The 22,875-nt window shown below is 60.5% G+C and overlaps 1 protein-coding gene across 1 annotated transcript in view; it reads left to right on the forward strand.

Moving 5' to 3' along the window:
* The window catches only part of LOC121269335 (sarcoplasmic/endoplasmic reticulum calcium ATPase 2-like), a 231,911-nt gene that overhangs the window by 67,650 nt on the left and 141,386 nt on the right, over nucleotides 1-22,875 (forward strand). The window contains exon 11 of the mRNA XM_041173886.1: nucleotides 7,459-7,590. Within this exon, the coding sequence (XP_041029820.1) occupies nucleotides 7,459-7,590 (132 nt within the window). The remainder of the gene's footprint in view (nucleotides 1-7,458; nucleotides 7,591-22,875) is intronic.

The raw sequence follows: 22,875 nt of genomic DNA on the forward strand, positions 1-22,875 counted from the left end.
TCTCTCTCTCCCTCCCGCTCTCTCTCTCTCTCTCCCTCCCGCTCTCTCTCTCTCTCTCCCTCCCGCTCTCTCTCTCTCTCCCTCCCTCCCGCTCTCCCTCCGTCTCCCCCGCTCGCTGTCTCCCTCCCGCTCTCTCTCTCTCCCTCCCTCCCGCTCTCTCTCTCTCTCTCTCCCTCCCGCTCTCTCTCTCTCTCTCTCCCTCCCGCACGCTCTCTCTCTCTCTCCCGCACGCTCTCTCTCTCCCTCCCGCTCTCTCTCTCTCTCTCCCTCCCGCTCTCTCTCTCTCTCTCTCCCTCCCGCTCTCTCTCTCTCTCTCTCCCGCACTCTTTCTCTCCCGCCCGCTCGCTCTCTCCCGCCCGCCCGCTCGCTCTCTCCCGCCCGCCCGCTCGCTCTCTCCCGCCCGCCCGCTCGCTCTCTCCCGCCCGCCCGCTCGCTCTCTCCCGCCCGCCCGCTCGCTCTCTCCCGCCCGCCCGCTCGCTCTCTCCCGCCCGCCCGCTCGCTCTCTCCCGCCCGCCCGCTCGCTCTCTCCCGCCCGCCCGCTCGCTCTCTCCCGCCCGCCCGCTCGCTCTCTCCCGCCCGCCCCGCTCGCTCTCTCCCGCCCGCCCGCTCGCTCTCTCCCGCCCGCCCGCTCGCTCTCTCCCGCCCGCCCGCTCGCTCTCTCCCGCCCGCCCGCTCGCTCTCTCCCGCTCGCTCTCTCCCGCCCGCTCTCTCCCGCCCGCCCGCCCGCTCTCTCCCGCCCGCCCGCCCGCTCGCTCTCTCCCGCCCGCCCGCCCGCTCGCTCTCTCCCGCCCGCCCGCCCGCTCGCTCTCTCCCGCCCGCCCGCCCGCTCGCTCTCTCCCGCCCGCCCGCCCGCTCGCTCGCTCCCGCCCGCCCGCTCGCTCTCTCCCGCCCGCCCGCCCGCTCGCTCTCTCCCGCCCGCCCGCCCGCTCGCTCTCTCCCGCCCGCCGCCCGCTCGCTCTCTCCCGCCCGCCCGCCCGCTCGCTCTCTCCCGCCCGCCCGCCCGCTCGCTCTCTCCCGCCCGCCCGCCCGCTCGCTCTCTCCCGCCCGCCCGCCCGCTCGCTCTCTCCCGCCCGCCCGCCCGCTCGCTCTCTCCCGCCGCCCCGCCCGCTCGCTCTCTCCCGCCCGCCCGCCCGCTCGCTCTCTCCCGCCCGCCCGCCCGCTCGCTCTCTCCCGCCCGCCCGCTCGCTCTCTCCCGCCCGCCCGCCCGCTCGCTCTCTCCCGCCCGCCCGCCCGCTCGCTCTCTCCCGCCCGCCCGCCCGCTCGCTCTCTCCCGCCCGCCCGCCCGCTCGCTCTCTCCCGCCCGCCCGCCCGCTCGCTCTCTCCCGCCCGCCCGCCCGCTCGCTCTCTCCCGCCCGCCCGCCCGCTCGCTCTCTCCCGCCCGCCCGCTCGCTCTCTCCCGCCCGCCCGCCCGCTCGCTCTCTCCCGCCCGCTCGCCCGCTCGCTCTCTCCCGCCCGCCCGCTCGCTCGCTCTCTCCCGCCCGCCCGCTCGCTCGCTCTCTCCCGCCCGCCCGCTCGCTCGCTCTCTCCCGCCCGCCCGCTCGCTCGCTCTCTCCCGCCCGCCCGCTCGCTCGCTCTCTCCCGCCCGCCCGCTCGCTCGCTCTCTCCCGCCCGCCCGCTCGCTCGCTCTCTCCCGCCCGCCCGCTCGCTCGCTCTCTCCCGCCCGCCCGCTCGCTCGCTCTCTCCCGCCCGCCCGCTCGCTCGCTCTCTCCCGCCCGCTCGCTCGCTCTCGCCCGCCCGCCCGCTCGCTCGCTCTCTCCCGCCCGCCCGCTCGCTCGCTCTCTCCCGCCCGCCCGCTCGCTCGCTCTCTCCCGCCCGCCCGCTCGCTCGCTCTCTCCCGCCCGCCCGCTCGCTCTCTCCCGCCCGCCCGCTCGCTCGCTCTCTCCCGCCCGCCCGCTCGCTCGCTCTCTCCCGCCCGCTCGCTCGCTCGCTCTCTCCCGCCCGCCCGCTCGCTCGCTCTCTCCCGCCCGCCCGCTCGCTCGCTCTCTCCCGCCCGCCCGCTCGCTCGCTCTCTCCCGCCCGCCCGCTCGCTCGCTCTCTCCCGCTCGCTCGCTCTCTCCCGCCCGCCCGCTCGCTCTCTCCCGCCCGCCCGCTCGCTCGCTCTCTCCCGCCCGCCCGCTCGCTCGCTCTCGCCCTCCCCCGCTCGCTCGCTCTCGCCCGCCCGCTCGCTCGCTCTCTCCCGCCCGCCCGCTCGCTCGCTCTCTCCCGCCCGCCCGCTCGCTCGCTCTCTCCCGCCCGCCCGCTCGCTCGCTCTCTCCCGCCCGCCCGCTCGCTCGCTCTCTCCCGCCCGCCCGCTCGCTCGCTCTCTCCCGCCCGCCCGCTCGCTCGCTCTCTCCCGCCCGCCCGCTCGCTCGCTCTCTCCCGCCCGCCCGCTCGCTCGCTCTCTCCCGCCCGCCCGCTCGCTCGCTCTCTCCCGCCCGCCCGCTCGCTCGCTCTCTCCCGCCCGCCCGCTCGCTCGCTCTCTCCCGCCCGCCCGCTCGCTCGCTCTCTCCCGCCCGCCCGCTCGCTCGCTCTCTCCCGCCCGCCCGCTCGCTCGCTCTCTCCCGCCCGCCCCGCTCGCTCGCTCTCTCCCGCCCGCCCGCTCGCTCGCTCTCTCCCGCCCGCCCGCTCGCTCGCTCTCTCCCGCCCGCCCGCTCGCTCGCTCTCTCCCGCCCGCCCGCTCGCTCGCTCTCTCCCGCCCGCCCGCTCGCTCGCTCTCTCCCGCCCGCCCGCTCGCTCGCTCTCTCCCGCCCGCCCGCTCGCTCGCTCTCTCCCGCCCGCCCGCTCGCTCGCTCTCTCCCGCCCGCTCGCTCCCGCCCGTCCGCCCGCTCGCTCTCTCTCGCCCGCCCGCTCGCTCTCTCTCGCCCGCCCGCTCGCTCTCTCTCGCCCGCCCGCTCGCTCGCTCTCGCCCGCCCGCTCGCTCGCTCTCCCCCGCCCGCTCGCTCGCTCTCGCCCGCCCGCTCTCGCTCGCTCTCGCCATCCCGCTCTCGCCCGCCCGCTCGCTCTCGCCCGCCCGCTCGCTCTCGCCCGCCCGCTCGCTCTCGCCCGCCCGCTCGCTCTCGCCCGCCCGCTCGCTCTCGCCCGCCCGCTCGCTCTCGCCCTCCCCCGCTCGCTCGCTCTCGCCCTCCCGCTCGCTCGCTCTCGCCCTCCCGCTCGCTCGCTCTCGCCCTCCCGCTCGCTCGCTCTCGCCCTCCCGCTCGCTCGCTCTCGCCCTCCCGCTCGCTCGCTCTCGCCCTCCCGCTCGCTCGCTCTCGCCCTCCCGCTCGCTCGCTCGCTCTCGCCCTCCCGCTCGCTCGCTCGCTCTCGCCCTCCCGCTCGCTCGCTCGCTCTCGCCCTCCCGCTCGCTCGCTCGCTCTCGCCCTCCCGCTCGCTCGCTCGCTCTCGCCCTCCCGCTCGCTCGCTCGCTCTCGCCCTCCCGCTCGCTCGCTCGCTCTCGCCCTCCCGCTCGCTCGCTCGCTCTCGCCCTCCCGCTCGCTCGCTCGCTCTCGCCCTCCCGCTCGCTCGCTCTCGCCCTCACGCTCGCTCGCTCGCTCTCGCCCTCCCGCTCGCCCGCCCGCTCTCGCCCGCCCGCCCGCTCGCTCTCGCCCGCCCTCCCTTTCGCTCTCGCCCGCCCGCTCGCTCGCTCTCGCCCGCCCGCTCGCTCGCTCTCGCCCGCCCGCTCGCTCGCTCTCGCCCGCCCGCTCGCTCGCTCTCTCCCGCCCGCTCGCTCGCTCTCTCCCGCCCGCTCGCTCGCTCTCTCCCGCCCGCTCGCTCGCTCTCGCCCGCTCGCTCGCTCTCGCCCGCCTGCTCGCTCTCGCCCTCCCGCTCGCTCGCTCTCGCCCTCCCGCTCGCTCGCTCTCGCCCCTCCCGCTCGCTCGCTCTCGCCCTCCCGCTCGCTCGCTCTCGCCCTCCCGCTCGCTCGCTCTCGCCCTCCCGCTCGCTCGCTCTCGCCCTCCCGCTCGCTCGCTCTCGCCCTCCCGCTCACTCGCTCGCTCTCTCCCGCCCGCTCGCTCGCTCGCTCGCTCTCTCCCTCCCGCCCGCTCGCTCTCTCCCTCCCGCCCGCTCGCTCTCTCCCTCCCGCCCGCTCGCTCTCTCCCTCCCGCCCGCTCGCTCTCTCCCGCCCGACCGCTCGCTCTCTCCCGCCCGCCCGCTCGCTCTCTCCCGCCCGCCCGCTCTCTCCCGCCCGCCCGCCCGCTCGCTCGCTCGCTCCCGCCCGCCCGCCCGCTCGCTCGCTCGCTCCCGCCCGCCCGCCCGCTCGCTCGCTCGCTCCCGCCCGCCCGCTCGCTCGCTCCCGCCCGCCCGCTCGCTCGCTCCCGCCCGCCCGCTCTCTCCCGCCCGCCCGCTCGCTCGCTCTCTCCCGCCCGCCCGCTCGCTCGCTCTCTCCCGCCCGCTCGCTCGCTCTCTCCCGCCCGCCCGCTCGCTCGCTCTCTCCCGCCCGCCCGCTCGCTCGCTCTCTCCCGCCCGCCCGCTCGCTCGCTCTCTCCCGCCCGCCCGCTCGCTCGCTCTCTCCCGCCCGCCCGCTCGCTCGCTCTCTCCCGCCCGCCCGCTCGCTCGCTCTCTCCCGCCCGCTCGCTCCCGCCCGTCCGCCCGCTCGCTCTCTCTCGCCCGCCCGCTCGCTCTCTCTCGCCCGCCCGCTCGCTCTCTCTCGCCCGCCCGCTCGCTCGCTCTCGCCCGCCCGCTCGCTCGCTCTCCCCCGCCCGCTCGCTCGCTCTCGCCCGCCCGCTCTCGCACGCTCTCGCCATCCCGCTCTCGCCCGCCCGCTCGCTCTCGCCCGCCCGCTCGCTCTCGCCCGCCCGCTCGCTCTCGCCCGCCCGCTCGCTCTCCCGCCCGCTCGCTCTCGCCCGCCCGCTCGCTCTCGCCCGCCCGCTCGCTCTCGCCCGCCCGCTCGCTCTCGCCCGCCCGCTCGCTCGCTTCCGCTCGCTCGCTCGCCTCCCGCTCGCTCGCTCTCGCCCTCCCGCTCGCTCGCTCTCGCCCCTCCCGCTCGCTCGCTCTCGCCCTCCCGCTCGCTCGCTCTCGCCCCTCCCGCTCGCTCGCTCTCGCCCTCCCGCTCGCTCGCTCTCGCCCTCCCGCTCGCTCGCTCTCGCCCTCCCGCTCGCTCGCTCGCTCTCGCCCTCCCGCTCGCTCGCTCGCTCTCGCCCTCCCGCTCGCTCGCTCGCTCTCGCCCTCCCGCTCGCTCGCTCGCTCTCGCCCTCCCGCTCGCTCGCTCGCTCTCGCCCTCCCGCTCGCTCGCTCGCTCTCGCCCTCCCGCTCGCTCGCTCCGCTCGCTCGCTCTCGCCCTCCCGCTCGCTCGCTCGCTCTCGCCCTCCCGCTCGCTCGCTCGCTCTCGCCCTCCCGCTCGCTCGCTCGCTCTCGCCCTCCCGCTCGCTCGCTCTCGCCCTCACGCTCGCTCGCTCTCGCCCTCACGCTCGCTCGCTCGCTCTCGCCCTCCCGCTCGCCCGCCCGCTCTCGCCCGCCCGCCCGCTCGCTCTCGCCCGCCCGCCCGCTCGCTCTCGCCCGCCCGCTCGCTCGCTCTCGCCCGCCCGCTCGCTCGCTCTCGCCCGCCCGCTCGCTCGCTCTCTCCCGCCCGCTCGCTCGCTCTCTCCCGCCCGCTCGCTCGCTCTCTCCCGCCCGCTCGCTCGCTCTCGCCCGCTCGCTCGCTCTCGCCCGCCTGCTCGCTCTCGCCCTCCCGCTCGCTCGCTCTCGCCCTCCCGCTCGCTCGCTCTCGCCCTCCCGCTCGCTCGCTCTCGCCCTCCCGCTCGCTCGCTCTCGCCCTCCCGCTCGCTCGCTCTCGCCCTCCCGCTCGCTCGCTCTCGCCCTCCCGCTCGCTCGCTCTCGCCCTCCCGCTCACTCGCTCTCGCCCTCCCGCTCGCTCGCTCTCGCCCTCCCGCTCACTCGCTCGCTCTCTCCCGCCCGCTCGCTCGCTCGCTCGCTCTCTCCCTCCCGCCCGCTCGCTCTCTCCCTCCCGCCCGCTCGCTCTCTCCCTCCCGCCCGCTCGCTCTCTCCCTCCCGCCCGCTCGCTCTCTCCCGCCCGACCGCTCGCTCTCTCCCGCCCGCCCGCTCGCTCTCTCCCGCCCCGCCCGCTCTCTCCCGCCCGCCCGCCCGCTCGCTCGCTCGCTCCCGCCCGCCCGCCCGCTCGCTCGCTCGCTCCCGCCCGCCCGCCCGCTCGCTCGCTCGCTCCCGCCCGCCCGCTCGCTCGCTCCCGCCCGCCCGCTCGCTCGCTCCCGCCCGCCCGCTCTCTCCCGCCCGCCCGCCCGCCCGCTCGCTCCCGCCCGCCCGCCCGCTCGCTCCCGCCCGCCCGCTCGCTCCCGCCCGCCCGCTCGCTCGCTCGCTCGCTCGCTCCCGCCCGCTCGCTCGCTCCCGCCCGCTCGCTCGCTCCCGCCCGCCCGCTCGCTCGCTCCCGCCCACCCGCCCGCTCGCTCCCGCCCGCCCGCTCGCTCCCGCCAGCCCGCTCTCTCCCGCCCGCCCGCCCGCTCGCTCCCGCCCGCCCGCTCCCGCCCGCCCGCCCGCCCGCCCGCTCGCCCGCCCGCCCGCTCGCTCCCGCCCGCCCGCTCGCTCCCCCCCGCCCGCCCGCTCGCTCCCCCCCGCCCGCCCGCTCGCTCCCCCCCGCCCGCCCGCTCGCTCCCCCCCGCCCGCCCGCTCGCTCCCCCCCGCCCGCTCGCTTGCTCCCGCCCGCTCGCTCGCTCCCGCCCGCTCGCTCGCTCCCGCCCGCTCGCTCGCTCCCGCCCGCTCGCTCGCTCCCGCCCTCTCGCTCGCTCCCGCCCGCTCGCTCGCTCCCGCCCGCTCGCTCCCGCCCGCTCGCTCGCTCGCTCGCTCCCGCCCGCTCGCTCGCTCCCGCCCGCTCGCTCGCTCCCGCCCGCTCGCTCGCTCCCGCCCGCGGCTCGCTCGCTCCCTCCCGCGGCTCGCTCGCTCCCGCCCGCGGCTCGCTCGCTCCCGCCCGCTCGCTCGCTCCCGCCCGCTCGCTCGCTCCCGCCCGCTCGCTCGCTCCCGCCCGCTCGCTCGCTCCCGCCCGCTCGCTCACTCGCTCCCGCCCGCTCGCTCGCTCCCGCCCGCTCGCTCGCTCCCGCCCGCTCGCTCGCTCCCGCCCGCTCGCTCGCTCCCGCCCGCTCGCTCGCTCCCGCCCGCTCGCTCGCTCCCGCCTGCTCGCTCCCGCCCGCCCGCTCGCTCCCGGCCGCCCGCTCGATCTCTCCCGCCCGCTCGCTCGCTCTCTCTCTCCCCCCTGTATTAAGAAGCTCTGAAAACCTCCCTGTTTGACCGAGCTTCTGGTCCCCTGTCCTATCCTCTCCATGTGAGTCTTGGCGTTGCTTGATAACGCTCCTGTGAAGGGCACGGTGATATTTTCCTGCCAGTGTTAACAGGACTCTCATCAGAGCGAGTCCCCCCCCCATTCATTCTCCTGGCCTTCGACCTCCAGCCTGAGTTTCTGCATTGGTGGTGTGAGGCCAGGGGGCTAGGGCACTCGCCCCGATGCGCGACCTTCGCTGTCTGAGCGACCCGACGCTCACCTGTGGTTCCTCCTCCCGGCAGGTGAAAGGAGTTTACGAGAAGGTGGGCGAGGCCACAGAGACTGCCCTGTGCTGCCTGGTGGAGAAGATGAATGTATTTGACACAAACCTTAAAGGGCTGACGAAGGTGGAGAGAGCCAACGCATGCTGCTCGGTGAGTCAGAACTGAGAGAGTGATGGTGGGAGTGATTGGACAGGAGAACGCAGGGAGGGGAGAGAGAGTGATGGTGGGAGTGGCTCGATAGTAGAACGCAAGGAGAGAGAGAGAGTAATGGTGGGAGTGAGCAGACTGTAGATCACACAGCGAGAGAGAGTGATGGTGGGAGTGAGTGGACTGTAGATCACACAGAGAGAGTGATGGTGGGAGTGAGTGGACTGTAGATCACACACAGAGAGAGTGATGGTGGGAGTGAGTGGACTATAGATCACACAGAGAGAGAGAGTGATGGTGGGAGTGAGTGGACTGTAGATCACACAGAGAGAGTAATGGTGGGAGTGAGTGGGCTGTAGATCGCACAGAGAGAGAGAGTGATGGTGGGAGTGAGTGGACTATAGATCACAGATAGGAAGAGAGAGTGATGGTGGGAGTGAGTGGGCTGTAGATCACAGAGAGAGAGTGATGATGGGAGTGAGTGGGCTGTAGATCACAGATAGGAAGAGAGAGTGATGGTGGGAGTGAGTGGACTAGATCACAGAGAGAGAGTGATGGTGAGAGTGAGTGGACTGTAGATCACAGATAGGAAGAGAGAGTGATGGTGGGAGTGAGTGGACTGTAGATCACACAGCGAGAGAGAGAGTGATGGTGGGAATGAATGGACTGTAGATCACAGAGGCAGAGAGTGATGGTGGGAGTGAGTGGGCTGTAGATCACAGAGAGAGAGTGATGGTGGGAGTGAGTGGGCTGTAGGTCACAGAGAGAGAGAGTGATGGTGGGAGTGAGTGGGCTATAGATCACGCAGAGAGAGTGCTGATGGGAGTGAGTGGACTGCAGATCACACAGAGAGAGAGTGTGATGGTGGGAGTGAGTGGGCTGTAGATCACAGAGAGAGTGATGTTGGGAGTGAGTGGGCTGTAGATCACAGAGAGAGTGATGGTGGGAGTGAGTGGGCTGTTGATCACACAGGGAGAGAGAGAGTGATGGTGGGAGTGAGTGGGCTATAGATCACTCAGAGTGATGGTGGGAGTGAGTGGGCTTTAAATCACAAAGAGAGAGTGATGGTGGGAGTGAGTGGACTGTAGATCACACAGAGAGAGAGTAATGGTGGGAGTGAGTGGGCTGTAGATCACACAAAAAGAGAGTGATGGTGGGAGTGAGTGGGCTGTAGATCACACAAAGAGCGAGTGATGGTGGAAGTGAGTGGGCTGTAGATCACACAGAGAGAGAGAGTGTGATGGTGGGAGTGAGTGGGCTGTAGATCACACAAAGGGAGTGATGATGGTGGGAGTGAGTGGGCTGTAGATCACACAAAGAAAGAGTGATGGTGGGAGTGAGTGGGCTGTAGATCACACAGAGAGAGAGAGTGATGGTGGGAGTGAGTGGACTATAGATCACAGATAGGAAGCGAGAGTGATAGTGGGAGTGAGTGGGCTGTAGATCACAGGGAGAGCGATGATGGGAGTGAGTGGACTGTAGATCACAGAGAGAGAGTGATGGTGAGAGTGAGTGGACTGTAGATCACAGATAGGAAGAGAGAGTGATGGTGGGAGTGAGTGGACTGTAGATCACACAGCGAGAGAGAGAGTGATGGTGGGAGTGAATGGACTGTAGATCACAGAGGCAGAGAGTGATGGTGGGAGTGAGTGGGCTGTAGATCACAGAGAGAGAGTGATGGTGGGAGTGAGTGGGCTGTAGGTCACAGAGAGAGTGAGAGTGATGGTGGGAGTGAGTGGGCTGTAGATCACAGAGAGAGAGAGTGATTTTGGGAGTGAGTGGACTGTAGATCACACAAAGAGTGATGGTGGGAGTGAGTGGACTGTAGATCACACAGAGAGAGTGATGGTGGGAGTGAGTGGACTGTAGATCACAGAGGGATAGGGAGTGATGGTGGGAGTGATTGGAGTGTAGATCATAGAGAGTGAGAGTGATGGTGGGAGTGAGTGGACTGTAGATCACAGAGAGAGAGAGTGATGATGGGAGTGAGCAGACTGTAGATCACACAGAGTGAGTGATGGTGGGAGTGAGTGGACTGCAGATCACACAGAGTGAGTGATGGTGGGAGTGAGTGGACTGCAGATCACACAGAGAGAGAGAGTGATGATGGGAGTGAGTGGGCGTAGATCACAGAGAGAGTGATGGTGGGAGTGAGTGGGCTGTTGATCACACGGGGAGAGAGAGAGTAATGGTGGGATTGAGTGGGCTATAGATCACTCAGAGTGATGGTGGGAGTGAGTGGGCTGTAGATCACACAGAGAGAGAGTGATGGTGGGATTGAGTGGACTGTAGATCACACAGAGAGAGTGATGATGGGAGTGAGTGCGCTGTAGATCACAGAGAGAGAGAGTGATGATGGGAGTGAGTGGGCTTTAAATCACAAAGAGAGAGTGATGGTGGGAGTGAGTGGACTGTAGATCACACAGAGAGAGAGTAATGGTGGGAGTGAGTGGGCTGTAGATCACACAGAGAGAGAGTGTGTGATGGTGGGAGTGAGTGGGCTGTAGATCACACAAAGGGAGTGATGATGGTAGGAGTGAGTGGGCTGTAGATCACACAAAGAGAGAGTGATGGTGGGAGTGAGTGGGCTGTCGATCACACAGAGAGAGAGTGATGGTGGGAGTGAATGGACTGTAGATCACAGAGAGAGAGAGTGTTGATGGGAGTGAGCAGACTGTAGATCACAGAGAGAGAGACAGTGATGGTGGGAGTGATTGGACTGTAGATCAGAGAAAGAGTGATGGTGGGAGTGAGTGGACTGTAGATCAGAGAGAGAGAGAGAGATGGTGGGAGTGAGTGGGCGTAGATCACACAGAGAGAGAGTGATGGTGGGTGTGAGTGGACTGTAGATCACAGATAGGAAGAGAGATTGATGGTGGGAGTGAGTGGGCTGTAGATCACAGAGAGAGAGTGATGGTGAGAGTGAGTGGACTGTAGATCACAGATTGGAAGAGAGTGATGGTGGGACTGAGTGGACTGTAGATCACAGAGAGAGAGTGATGGTGGGAGTGAGTGGGCCATAGATCACACAGCGAGAGAGAGAGTGATGGTGGGAGTGAATGGACTGTAGATCAGAGGGAGAGAGTGATGGTGGGAGTGAGTGGGCTGTAGATCACAGAGAGAGAGAGTGATGGTGGAAGTGAGTGGACTGTAGATCACAGAGAGAGACTGATGGTGGGAATGAGTGGGCTGTAGATGACAGAGAGAGTGAGAGTGATGGTGGGAGTGAGTGGGCTGTAGATCACAGAGAGAGAGAGTGATGGTGGGAGTGAGTGGGCTGTAGATCACGCAGAGAGAGTGATGATGGGAGTGAGTGGACTGTAGATCACACACAGAGAGAAAGTGATGGTGGGAGTGAGTGGACTGTAGATTACACAGAGAGAGAGAGTGATGCTGGGAGTGAGTGGACTGTAGATCACACAGAGAGAGTGATTGTGGGAGTGTGTGGACTGTAGATCACACAGAGAGAGTGATGGTGGGAGTGAGTGGACTGTAGATCACAGAGGGATAGAGAGTGATGGTGGGAGTGAGTGGACTGTAGATCACACAGAGTGATGATGGGAGTGAGCGGACTGTAGATCACACACAGAGAGAGAGTGATGGTGGGAGTGAGTGGACTGTAGGTCACACAGAGTGAGTGATGGTGGGAGTGAGTGGACTGCAGATCACACAGAGAGAGAGACTGATGATGGGAGTGAGTGGGCTGTAGATCACAGAGAGAGTGATGGTGGGAGTGAGTGGGCTGTTGATCACACAGGGAGAGAGAGAGTGATGGTGGGATTGAGTGGGCTATAGATCACTCAGAGTGATGGTGGGAGTGAGTGGGCTGTAGATCACACAGAGAGAGAGTGATGGTGGGATTGAGTGGACTGTAGATCACACAGAGAGAGTGATGATGGGAGTGAGTGCGCTGTAGATCACAGAGAGAGAGAGTGATGATGGGAGTGAGTGGGCTTTAAATCACAAAGAGAGAGTGATGGTGGGAGTGAGTGGACTGTAGATCACACAGAGAGAGAGTAATGGTGGGAGTGAGTGGACTGTAGATCACACAAAAAGAGAGTGATGGTGGGAGTGAGTGGGCTGTAGATCACACAAAGAGCGAGTGATGGTGGGAGTGAGTGGGCTGTAGATCACACAGAGAGTGTGTGATGGTGGGAGTGAGTGGGCTGTAGATCACACAAAGGGAGTGATGATGGTAGGAGTGAGTGGGCTGTAGATCACACAGAGAGAGAGTGATGGTGGGAGTGAGTGGGCTGTCGATCACACAGAGAGAGAGTGATGGTGGGAGTGAATGGACTGTAGATCACAGAGAGAGAGAGTGTTGATGGGAGTGAGCAGACTGTAGATCACAGAGAGAGAGAGAGTGATGGTGGGAGTGATTGGACTGTAGATCAGAGAAAGAGTGATGGTGGGAGTGAGTGGACTGTAGATCAGAGAGAGAGAGAGAGATGGTGGGAGTGAGTGGGCGTAGATCACACAGAGAGAGAGAGTGATGGTGGGTGTGAGTGGACTGTAGATCACAGATCGGAAGAGAGATTGATGGTGGGAGTGAGTGGGCTGTAGATCACAGAGAGAGAGTGATGGTGAGAGTGAGTGGACTGTAGATCACAGATAGGAAGAGAGAGTGATGGTGGGACTGAGTGGACTGTAGATCACAGAGAGAGAGTGATGGTGGGAGTGAGTGGGCCATAGATCACACAGCGAGAGAGAGAGTGATGGTGGGAGTGAATGGATTGTAGAACAGAGGGAGAGAGTGATGGTGGGAGTGAGTGGGCTGTAGATCACAGAGAGAGAGAGTGATGGTGGAAGTGAGTGGACTGTAGATCACAGAGAGAGACTGATGGTGGGAGTGAGTGGGCTGTAGATGACAGAGAGAGTGAGAGTGATGGTGGGAGTGAGTGGGCTGTAGATCACACAAAGAGCGAGTGATGGTGGGAGTGAGTGGGCTGTAGATCACACAGAGAGAGAGTGTGTGATGGTGGGAGTGAGTGGGCTGTAGATCACACAAAGGGAGTGATGATGGTAGGAGTGAGTGGGCTGTAGATCACACAGAGAGAGAGTGATGGTGGGAGTGAGTGGGCTGTCGATCACACAGAGAGAGAGTGATGGTGGGAGTGAATGGACTGTAGATCACAGAGAGAGAGTGATGGTGGGAGTGAGTGGGCCATAGATCACACAGCGAGAGAGAGAGTGATGGTGGAAGTGAGTGGACTGTAGATCACAGAGAGAGACTGATGGTGGGAGTGAGTGGGCTGTAGATCACAGAGAGAGTGAGAGTGATGGTGGGAGTGAGTGGGCTGTAGATCACAGAGAGAGAGAGTGATGGTGGGAGTGAGTGGGCTGTAGATCACACAGAGAGAGTGATGATGGGAGTGAGTGGACTGTAGATCACACACAGAGAGAAAGTGATGGTGGGAGTGAGTGGACTGTAGATCACACAGAGAGAGAGAGTGATGCTGGGAGTGAGTGGACTGTAGATCACACAGAGAGAGTGATTGTGGGAGTGTGTGGACTGTAGATCACACAGAGAGAGTGATGGTGGGAGTGAGTGGACTGTAGATCACAGAGGGATAGAGAGTGATGGTGGGAGTGAGTGGACTGTAGATCACACACAGAGAGAGAGTGATGGTGGGAGTGAGTGGACTGTAGGTCACACAGAGTGAGTGATGGTGGGAGTGAGTGGACTGCAGATCACACAGAGAGAGAGACTGATGATGGGAGTGAGTGGGCTGTAGATCACAGAGAGAGTGATGGTGGGAGTGAGTGGGCTGTTGATCACACAGGGAGAGAGAGAGTGATGGTGGGATTGAGTGGGCTATAGATCACTCAGAGTGATGGTGGGAGTGAGTGGGCTGTAGATCACACAGAGAGAGAGTGATGGTGGGATTGAGTGGACTGTAGATCACACAGAGAGAGTGATGATGGGAGTGAGTGCGCTATAGATCACAGAGAGAGAGAGTGATGATGGGAGTGAGTGGGCTTTAAATCACAAAGAGAGAGTGATGGTGGGAGTGAGTGGACTGTAGATCACACAGAGAGAGAGTAATGGTGGGAGTGAGTGGGCTGTAGATCACACAAAAAGAGAGTGATGGTGGGAGTGAGTGGGCTGTAGATCACACAAAGAGCGAGTGATGGTGGGAGTGAGTGGGCTGTAGATCACACACAGAGAGAGTGTGTGATGGTGGGAGTGAGTGGGCTGTAGATCACACAAAGGGAGTGATGATGGTAGGAGTGAGTGGGCTGTAGATCACACAAAGAAAGAGTGATGGTGGGAGTGAGTGGGCTGTAGATCACACAGAGAGAGAGTGATGGTGGGAGTGAGTGGGCTGTCGATCACACAGAGAGAGAGTGATGGTGGGAGTGAATGCACTGTAGATCACAGAGAGAGAGAGTGTTGATGGGAGTGAGCAGACTGTAGATCACAGAGAGAGAGAGAGTGATGGTGGGAGTGAGTGGACTGTAGATCAGAGAAAGAGTGATGGTGGGAGTGAGTGGACTGTAGATCAGAGAGAGAGAGAGATGGTGGGAGTGAGTGGGCGTAGATCACACAGAGAGAGAGAGTGATGGTGGGTGTGAGTGGACTGTAGATCACAGATAGGAAGAGAGATTGATGGTGGGAGTGAGTGGGCTGTAGATCACAGAGAGAGAGTGATGGTGAGAGTGAGTGGACTGTAGATCACAGACAGGAAGAGAGAGTGATGGTGGGAGTGAGTGGACTGTAGATCACAGAGAGAGAGTGATGGTGGGAGTGAGTGGGCCATAGATCACACAGCGAGAGAGAGAGTGATGGTGGGAGTGAATGGACTGTAGATCAGAGGGAGAGAGTGATGGTGGGAGTGAGTGGGCTGTAGATCACAGAGAGAGTGAGTGATGGTGGAAGTGAGTGGACTGTAGGTCACAGAGAGAGAGTGATGGTGGGAGTGAGTGGGCTGTAGATCACAGAGAGAGTGAGAGTGATGGTGGGAGTGAGTGGGCTGTAGATCACAGAGAGAGAGAGTGATGGTGGGAGTGAGTGGGCTGTAGATCACGCAGAGAGAGTGATGATGGGAGTGAGTGGACTGTAGATCACACACAGAGAGAAAGTGATGGTGGGAGTGAGTGGACTGTAGATCACACAGAGAGAGAGAGTGATGCTGGGAGTGAGTGGACTGTAGATCACACAGAGAGAGTGATGGTGGGAGTGTGTGGACTGTAGATCACACAGAGAGAGTGATGGTGGGAGTGAGTGGACTGTAGATCACAGAGGGATAGAGAGTGATGGTGGGAGTGAGTGGACTGTAGATCACACACAGAGAGAGAGTGATGGTGGGAGTGAGTGGACTGTAGGTCACACAGAGTGAGTGATGGTGGGTGTGAGTGGACTTCAGATCACACAGAGAGAGAGAGTGATGGTGGGAGTGAGTGGGCTGTAGATCGCAGAGAGAGTGATGGTGGGAGTGAGTGGACTGTAGATCACAGATAGGAAGAGAGAGTGATGGTGGGAGTGAGTGGACTGTAGATCACAGAGGGAGAGTGATGGTGGTAGTGAGTGGGCCGTAGATCACACAGAGAGAGAGAGAGTGATGGTGGGAGTGAATGGACTGTAGATCAGAGGGAGAGAGTGATGGTGGGAGTGAGTGGGCTGTAGATCACAGAGAGAGAGAGTGATGGTGGAAGTGAGTGGACTGTAGATCACAGAGAGAGACTGATGGTGGGAGTGAGTGGGCTGTAGATCACAGAGAGAGTGAGAGTGATGGTGGGAGTGAGTGGGCTGTAGATCACAGAGAGAGAGAGTGATGGTGGGAGTGAGTGGGCTGTAGATCACGCAGAGAGAGTGATGATGGGAGTGAGTGGACTGTAGATCACACACAGAGAGAAAGTGATGGTGGGAGTGAGTGGACTGTAGATCACACAGAGAGAGAGAGTGATGCTGGGAGTGAGTGGACTGTAGATCACACAGAAAGAGTGATTGTGGGAGTGTGTGGACTGTAGATCACACAGAGAGAGTGATGGTGGGAGTGAGTGGACTGTAGATCACAGAGGGATAGAGAGTGATGGTGGGAGTGAGTGGACTGTAGGTCACACAGAGTGAGTGATGGTGGGAGTGAGTGGACTGCAGATCACACAGAGAGAGAGACTGATGATGGGAGTGAGTGGGCTGTAGATCACAGAGAGAGTGATGGTGGGAGTGAGTGGGCTGTAGATCACACAGAGAGAGAGTGATGGTGGGATTGAGTGGACTGTAGATCACACAGAGAGAGTGATGATGGGAGTGAGTGCGCTGTAGATCACAGAGAGAGAGAGTGATGATGGGAGTGAGTGGGCTTTAAATCACAAAGAGAGAGTGATGGTGGGAGTGAGTGGACTGTAGATCACACAGAGAGAGAGTAATGGTGGGAGTGAGTGGGCTGTAGATCACACAAAAAGAGAGTGATGGTGGGAGTGAGTGGGCTGTAGATCACACAAAGAGCGAGTGATGGTGGGAGTGAGTGGGCTGTAGATCACACAGAGAGAGAGTGTGTGACGGTGGGAGTGAGTGGGCTGTAGATCACACAAAGGGAGTGATGATGGTAGGAGTGAGTGGGCTGTAGATCACACAAAGAAAGAGTGATGGTGGGAGTGAGTGGGCTGTAGATCACACAGAGAGAGAGTGATGGTGGGAGTGAGTGGGCTGTCGATCACACAGAGAGAGAGTGATGGTGGGAGTGAATGGACTGTAGATCACAGAGAGAGAGAGTGTTGATGGGAGTGAGCAGACTGTAGATCACAGAGAGAGAGAGAGTGATGGTGGGAGTGATTGGACTGTAGATCAGAGAAAGAGTGATGGTGGGAGTGAGTGGACTGTAGATCAGAGAGAGAGAGAGAGATGGTGGGAGTGAGTGGGCGTAGATCACACAGAGAGAGAGTGATGGTGGGTGTGAGTGGACTGTAGATCACAGATAGGAAGAGAGATTGATGGTGGGAGTGAGTGGGCTGTAGATCACAGAGAGAGAGTGATGGTGAGAGTGAGTGGACTGTAGATCACAGATAGGAAGAGAGAGTGATGGTGGGACTGAGTGGACTGTAGATCACAGAGAGAGAGTGATGGTGGGAGTGAGTGGGCCATAGATCACACAGCAAGAGAGAGAGTGATGGTGGGAGTGAATGGACTGTAGATCAGAGGGAGAGAGTGATGGTGGGAGTGAGTGGGCTGTAGATCACAGAGAGAGAGAGTGATGGTGGAAGTGAGTGGACTGTAGATCACAGAGAGAGAGTGATGCTGGGAGTGAGTGGGCTGTAGATTACAGAGAGAGTGAGAGTGATGGTGGGAGTGAGTGGGCTGTAGATCACAGAGAGAGAGAGTGATGGTGGGAGTGAGTGGGCTGTAGATCACGCAGAGAGAGTGATGATGAGAGTGAGTGGACTGTAGATCACAGAGGGATAGAGAGTGATGGTGGGAGTGAGTGGACTGTAGATCACACAGAGTGATGATGGGAGTGAGCGGACTGTAGATCACACACAGAGAGAGAGTGATGGTGGGAGTGAGTGGACTGTAGGTCACACAGAGTGAGTGATGGTGGGAGTGAGTGGACTGCAGATCACACAGAGAGAGAGACTGATGATGGGAGTGAGTGGGCTGTAGATCACAGAGAGAGTGATGGTGGGAGTGAGTGGGCTGTTGATCACACAGGGAGAGAGAGAGTGATGGTGGGATTGAGTGGGCTATAGATCACTCAGAGTGATGGTGGGAGTGAGTGGGCTGTAGATCACACAGAGAGAGAGTGAGTGTGGGATTGAGTGGACTGTAGATCACACAGAGAGAGTGATGATGGGAGTGAGTGCGCTGTAGATCACAGAGAGAGAGAGTGATGATGGGAGTGAGTGGGCTTTAAATCACAAAGAGAGAGTGATGGTGGGAGTGAGTGGACTGTAGATCACACAGAGAGAGAGTAATGGTGGGAGTGAGTGGGCTGTAGATCACACAAAAAGAGAGTGATGGTGGGAGTGAGTGGGCTGTAGATCACACAAAGAGCGAGTGATGGTGGGAGTGAGTGGGCTGTAGATCACACAGAGAGAGAGTGAGTGATGGTGGGTGTGAGTGGACTTCAGATCACACAGAGAGAGAGAGTGATGGTGGGAGTGAGTGGGCTGTAGATCGCAGAGAGAGTGATGGTGGGAGTGAGTGGACTGTAGATCACAGATAGGAAGAGAGAGTGATGGTGGGAGTGAGTGGACTGTAGATCACAGAGGGAGAGTGATGGTGGGAGTGAGTGGGCCGTAGACCACACAGAGAGAGAGAGAGAGTGATGGTGGGAGTGAATGGACTGTAGATCAGAGGGAGAGAGTGATGGTGGGAGTGAGTGGGCTGTAGATCACAGAGAGAGAGAGTGATGGTGGAAGTGAGTGGACTGTAGATCACAGAGAGAGACTGATGGTGGGAGTGAGTGGGCTGTAGATCACAGAGAGAGTGAGAGTGATGGTGGGAGTGAGTGGGCTGTAGATCACAGAGAGAGAGAGTGATGGTGGGAGTGAGTGGGCTGTAGATCACGCAGAGAGAGTGATGATGGGAGTGAGTGGACTGTAGATCACACACAGAGAGAAAGTGATGGTGGGAGTGAGTGGACTGTAGATCACACAGAGAGAGAGAGTGATGCTGGGAGTGAGTGGACTGTAGATCACACAGAGAGAGTGATTGTGGGAGTTTGTGGACTGTAGATCACACAGAGAGAGTGATGGTGGGAGTGAGTGGACTGTAGATCACAGAGGGATAGAGAGTGATGGTGGGAGTGAGTGGACTGTAGATCACACAGAGTGATGATGGGAGTGAGCGGACTGTAGATCACACACAGAGAGAGAGTGATGGTGGGAGTGAGTGGACTGTAGGTCACACAGAGTGAGTGATGGTGGGAGTGAGTGGACTGCAGATCACACAGAGAGAGAGACTGATGATGGGAGTGAGTGGGCTGTAGATCACAGAGAGAGTGATGGTGGGAGTGAGTGGGCTGTTGATCACACAGGGAGAGAGAGAGTGATGGTGGGATGAGTGGGCTAGATCTCAGAGTGATGGTGGGAGTGAGTGGGCTGTAGATCACACAGAGAGAGAGTGATGGTGGGATTGAGTGGACTGTAGATCACACAGAGAGAGTGATGATGGGAGTGAGTGCGCTGTAGATCACAGAGAGAGAGAGTGATGATGGGAGTGAGTGGGCTTTAAATCACAAAGAGAGAGTGATGGTGGGAGTGAGTGGACTGTAGATCACACAGAGAGAGAGTAATGGTGGGAGTGAGTGGGCTATAGATCACACAAAAAGAGAGTGATGGTGGGAGTGAGTGGGCTGTAGATCACACAAAGAGCGAGTGATGGTGGGAGTGAGTGGGCTGTAGATCACACAGAGAGAGAATGTGTGATGGTGGGAGTGAGTGGGCTGTAGATCACACAAAGGGAGTGATGATGGTAGGAGTGAGTGGGCTGTAGATCACACAAAGAAAGAGTGATGGTGGGAGTGAGTGGGCTGTAGATCACACAGAGAGAGAGTGATGGTGGGAGTGAGTGGGCTGTCGATCACACAGAGAGAGAGTGATGGTGGGAGTGAATGCACTGTAGATCACAGAGAGAGAGAGTGTTGATGGGAGTGAGCAGACTGTAGATCACAGAGAGAGAGAGAGTGATGGTGGGAGTGATTGGACTGTAGATCAGAGAAAGAGTGATGGTGGGAGTGAGTGGACTGTAGATCAGAGAGAGAGAGAGAGATGGTGGGAGTGAGTGGGCGTAGATCACACAGAGAGAGAGAGTGATGGTGGGTGTGAGTGGACTGTAGATCACAGATAGGAAGAGAGATTGATGGTGGGAGTGAGTGGGCTGTAGATCACAGAGAGAGAGTGATGGTGAGAGTGAGTGGACTGTAGATCACAGATAGGAAGAGAGAGTGATGGTGGGACTGAGTGGACTGTAGATCACAGAGAGAGAGTGATGGTGGGAGTGAGTGGGCCATAGATCACACAGCGAGAGAGAGAGTGATGGCGGGAGTGAATGGACTGTAGATCAGAGGGAGAGAGTGATGGTGGGAGTGAGTGGGCTGTAGATCACAGAGAGAGAGAGTGATGGTGGAAGTGAGTGGACTGTAGATCACAGAGAGAGACTGATGGTGGGAGTGAGTGGGCTGTAGATCACAGAGAGAGTGAGAGTGATGGTGGGAGTGAGTGGGCTGTAGATCACAGAGAGAGAGAGTGATGGTGGGAGTGAGTGGGCTGTAGATCACGCAGAGAGAGTGATGATGGGAGTGATTGGACTGTAGATCACACACAGAGAAAGTGATGGTGGGAGTGAGTGGACTGTAGATCACACAGAGAGAGAGAGTGATGCTGGGAGTGAGTGGACTGTAGATCACACAGAGAGAGTGATTGTGGGAGTGTGTGGACTGTAGATCACACAGAGAGAGTGATGGTGGGAGTGAGTGGACTGTAGATCACAGAGGGATAGAGAGTGATGGTGGGAGTGAGTGGACTGTAGATCACACAGAGTGATGATGGGAGTGAGCGGACTGTAGATCACACACAGAGAGAGAGTGATGGTGGGAGTGAGTGGACTGCAGATCACACAGAGAGAGAGACTGATGATGGGAGTGAGTGGGCTGTAGATCACAGAGAGAGTGATGGTGGGAGTGAGTGGGCTGTTGATCACACAGGGAGAGAGAGAGTGATGGTGGGATTGAGTGGGCTATAGATCACTCAGAGTGATGGTGGGAGTGAGTGGGCTGTAGATCACACAGAGAGAGAGTGATGGTGGGATTGAGTGGACTGTAGATCACACAGAGAGAGTGATGATGGGAGTGAGTGCGCTGTAGATCACAGAGAGAGAGAGTGATGATGGGAGTGAGTGGGCTTTAAATCACAAAGAGAGAGTGATGGTGGGAGTGAGTGGACTGTAGATCACACAGAGAGAGAGTAATGGTGGGAGTGAGTGGGCTGTAGATCACACAAAAAGAGAGTGATGGTGGGAGTGAGTGGGCTGTAGATCACACAAAGAGCGAGTGATGGTGGGAGTGAGTGGGCTGTAGATCACAGATAGGAAGAGAGATTGATGGTGGGAGTGAGTGGGCTGTAGATCACAGAGAGAGAGTGATGGTGAGAGTGAGTGGACTGTAGATCACAGACAGGAAGAGAGAGTGATGGTGGGACTGAGTGGACTGTAGATCACAGAGAGAGAGTGATGGTGGGAGTGAGTGGGCCATAGATCACACAGCGAGAGAGAGAGTGATGGTGGGAGTGAATGGACTGTAGATCAGAGGGAGAGAGTGATGGTGGGAGTGAGTGGGCTGTAGATCACAGAGAGAGTGAGTGATGGTGGAAGTGAGTGGACTGTAGATCACAGAGAGAGAGTGATGGTGGGAGTGAGTGGGCTGTAGATCACAGAGAGAGTGAGAGTGATGGTGGGAGTGAGTGGGCTGTAGATCACAGAGAGAGAGAGTGATGGTGGGAGTGAGTGGGCTGTAGATCACGCAGAGAGAGTGATGATGGGAGTGAGTGGACTGTAGATCACACACAGAGAGAAAGTGATGGTGGGAGTGAGTGGACTGTAGATCACACAGAGAGAGAGAGTGATGCTGGGAGTGAGTGGACTGTAGATCACACAGAGAGAGTGATGGTGGGAGTGTGTGGACTGTAGATCACACAGAGAGAGTGATGGTGGGAGTGAGTGGACTGTAGATCACAGAGGGATAGAGAGTGATGGTGGGAGTGAGTGGACTGTAGATCACACAGAGTGATGATGGGAGTGAGCGGACTGTAGATCACACACAGAGAGAGAGTGATGGTGGGAGTGAGTGGACTGTAGGTCACACAGAGTGAGTGATGGTGGGTGTGAGTGGACTTCAGATCACACAGAGAGAGAGAGTGATGGTGGGAGTGAGTTGGCTGTAGATCGCAGAGAGAGTGATGGTGGGAGTGAGTGGACTGTAGATCACAGATAGGAAGAGAGAGTGATGGTGGGAGTGAGTGGACTGTAGATCACAGAGGGAGAGTGATGGTGGGAGTGAGTGGGCCGTAGATCACACAGAGAGAGAGAGTGATGGTGGGAGTGAGTGGACTGTTGATCACAGATAGGAAGAGAGAGTGATGGTGGGAGTGAGTGGGCTGTAGATCACACAAAGAGAGTGATGATGGTGGGAGTGAGTGGGCTGTAGATCACAAAGAGAGAGAGTGATGGTGGGAGTGAGTGGGCTGTAGATCACACAGAGCGAGAGTGATGGTGGGAGTGAGTGAGCCGTAGATCACACAGAGAGAGAGTGATGGTGGCCGTGAGTGGACTGTAGATCACGGAGAGAGAGAGAGAGTGATGGTGGGAGTGAGTGGGCTGTAGATCACACAGAGAGAGAGAGTGATGGTGGGAGTGAGTGGACTGTAGATCACACAGAGGGAGAGAGAGTGATGGTGGGAGTGAGTGGACTGTAGATCACACAGAGAGAGAGAGTGATGTTGGGAGTGGGCCGTAGATCACACTGGGAGAGAGAGAGAGTGATGGTGGGAGTGAGTGGACTGTAGATCACAGAGAGAGAGAGAGTGATGGTGGGAGTGAGTGGGCTGTAGATCACACAGATAGAGTGATGGTGGGAGTGAGTGGGCCGTAGATCACACACAGAGAGAGAGAAAGAGATGGTGGGAGTGAGTGGGCCGTAGACTACCGAGAGAGAGAGATAATGATGGTGGGAGTGAGTGGACTGTAGATCACAGAGAGAGAGTGATGGTGGGATTGAGTGGGCTGTAGATCACAAACAGTGATGGTGGGAGTGTGTGAGCTGTAGATCACACAGAGAGAGAGTGATGGTGGGAGTGAGTGGACTGTAGATCGCACAGAGAGAGAGAGAGTGATGGTGGGAGTGAGTGGGCCGTAGATCACACATAGAGAGAGAGAGAGAGATGGTGGGAGTGAGTGGGCCGTAGATTACCGAGAGAGAGAGAGAATGATGGTGGGAGTGAGTGGACTGTAGATCACAGCGAGAGAGTGATGGTGGGAGTGAGTGGGCTGTAGATCACAAACAGTGATGGTGGGAGTGTGTGAGCTGTAGATCGCACAGAGAGAGAGTGATGGTGGGAGTGAGTGGACTGTAGATCGCACAGAGAGAGAGAGAGTGATGGTGGGAGTGAGTGGGCTGTAGATCACAGAGAGAGAGAGTGATGGTGGGAGTGAGTGGACTTTAGATCACAGAGAGAGAGAGTGATGGTGGGAGTGAGTGGACTGTAGATCACAGAGAGAGAGTGATGGTGGGTGTGAGTGGGCTGTAGATTGCAAAGAGTGATGGTGGGAGGGAGTGAGCTGTAGATCACACAGAG

The sequence above is a fragment of the Carcharodon carcharias genome, chromosome 24 (genome assembly GCF_017639515.1).
Source record: "Carcharodon carcharias isolate sCarCar2 chromosome 24, sCarCar2.pri, whole genome shotgun sequence".
NCBI lineage: Eukaryota > Metazoa > Chordata > Chondrichthyes > Lamniformes > Lamnidae > Carcharodon > Carcharodon carcharias.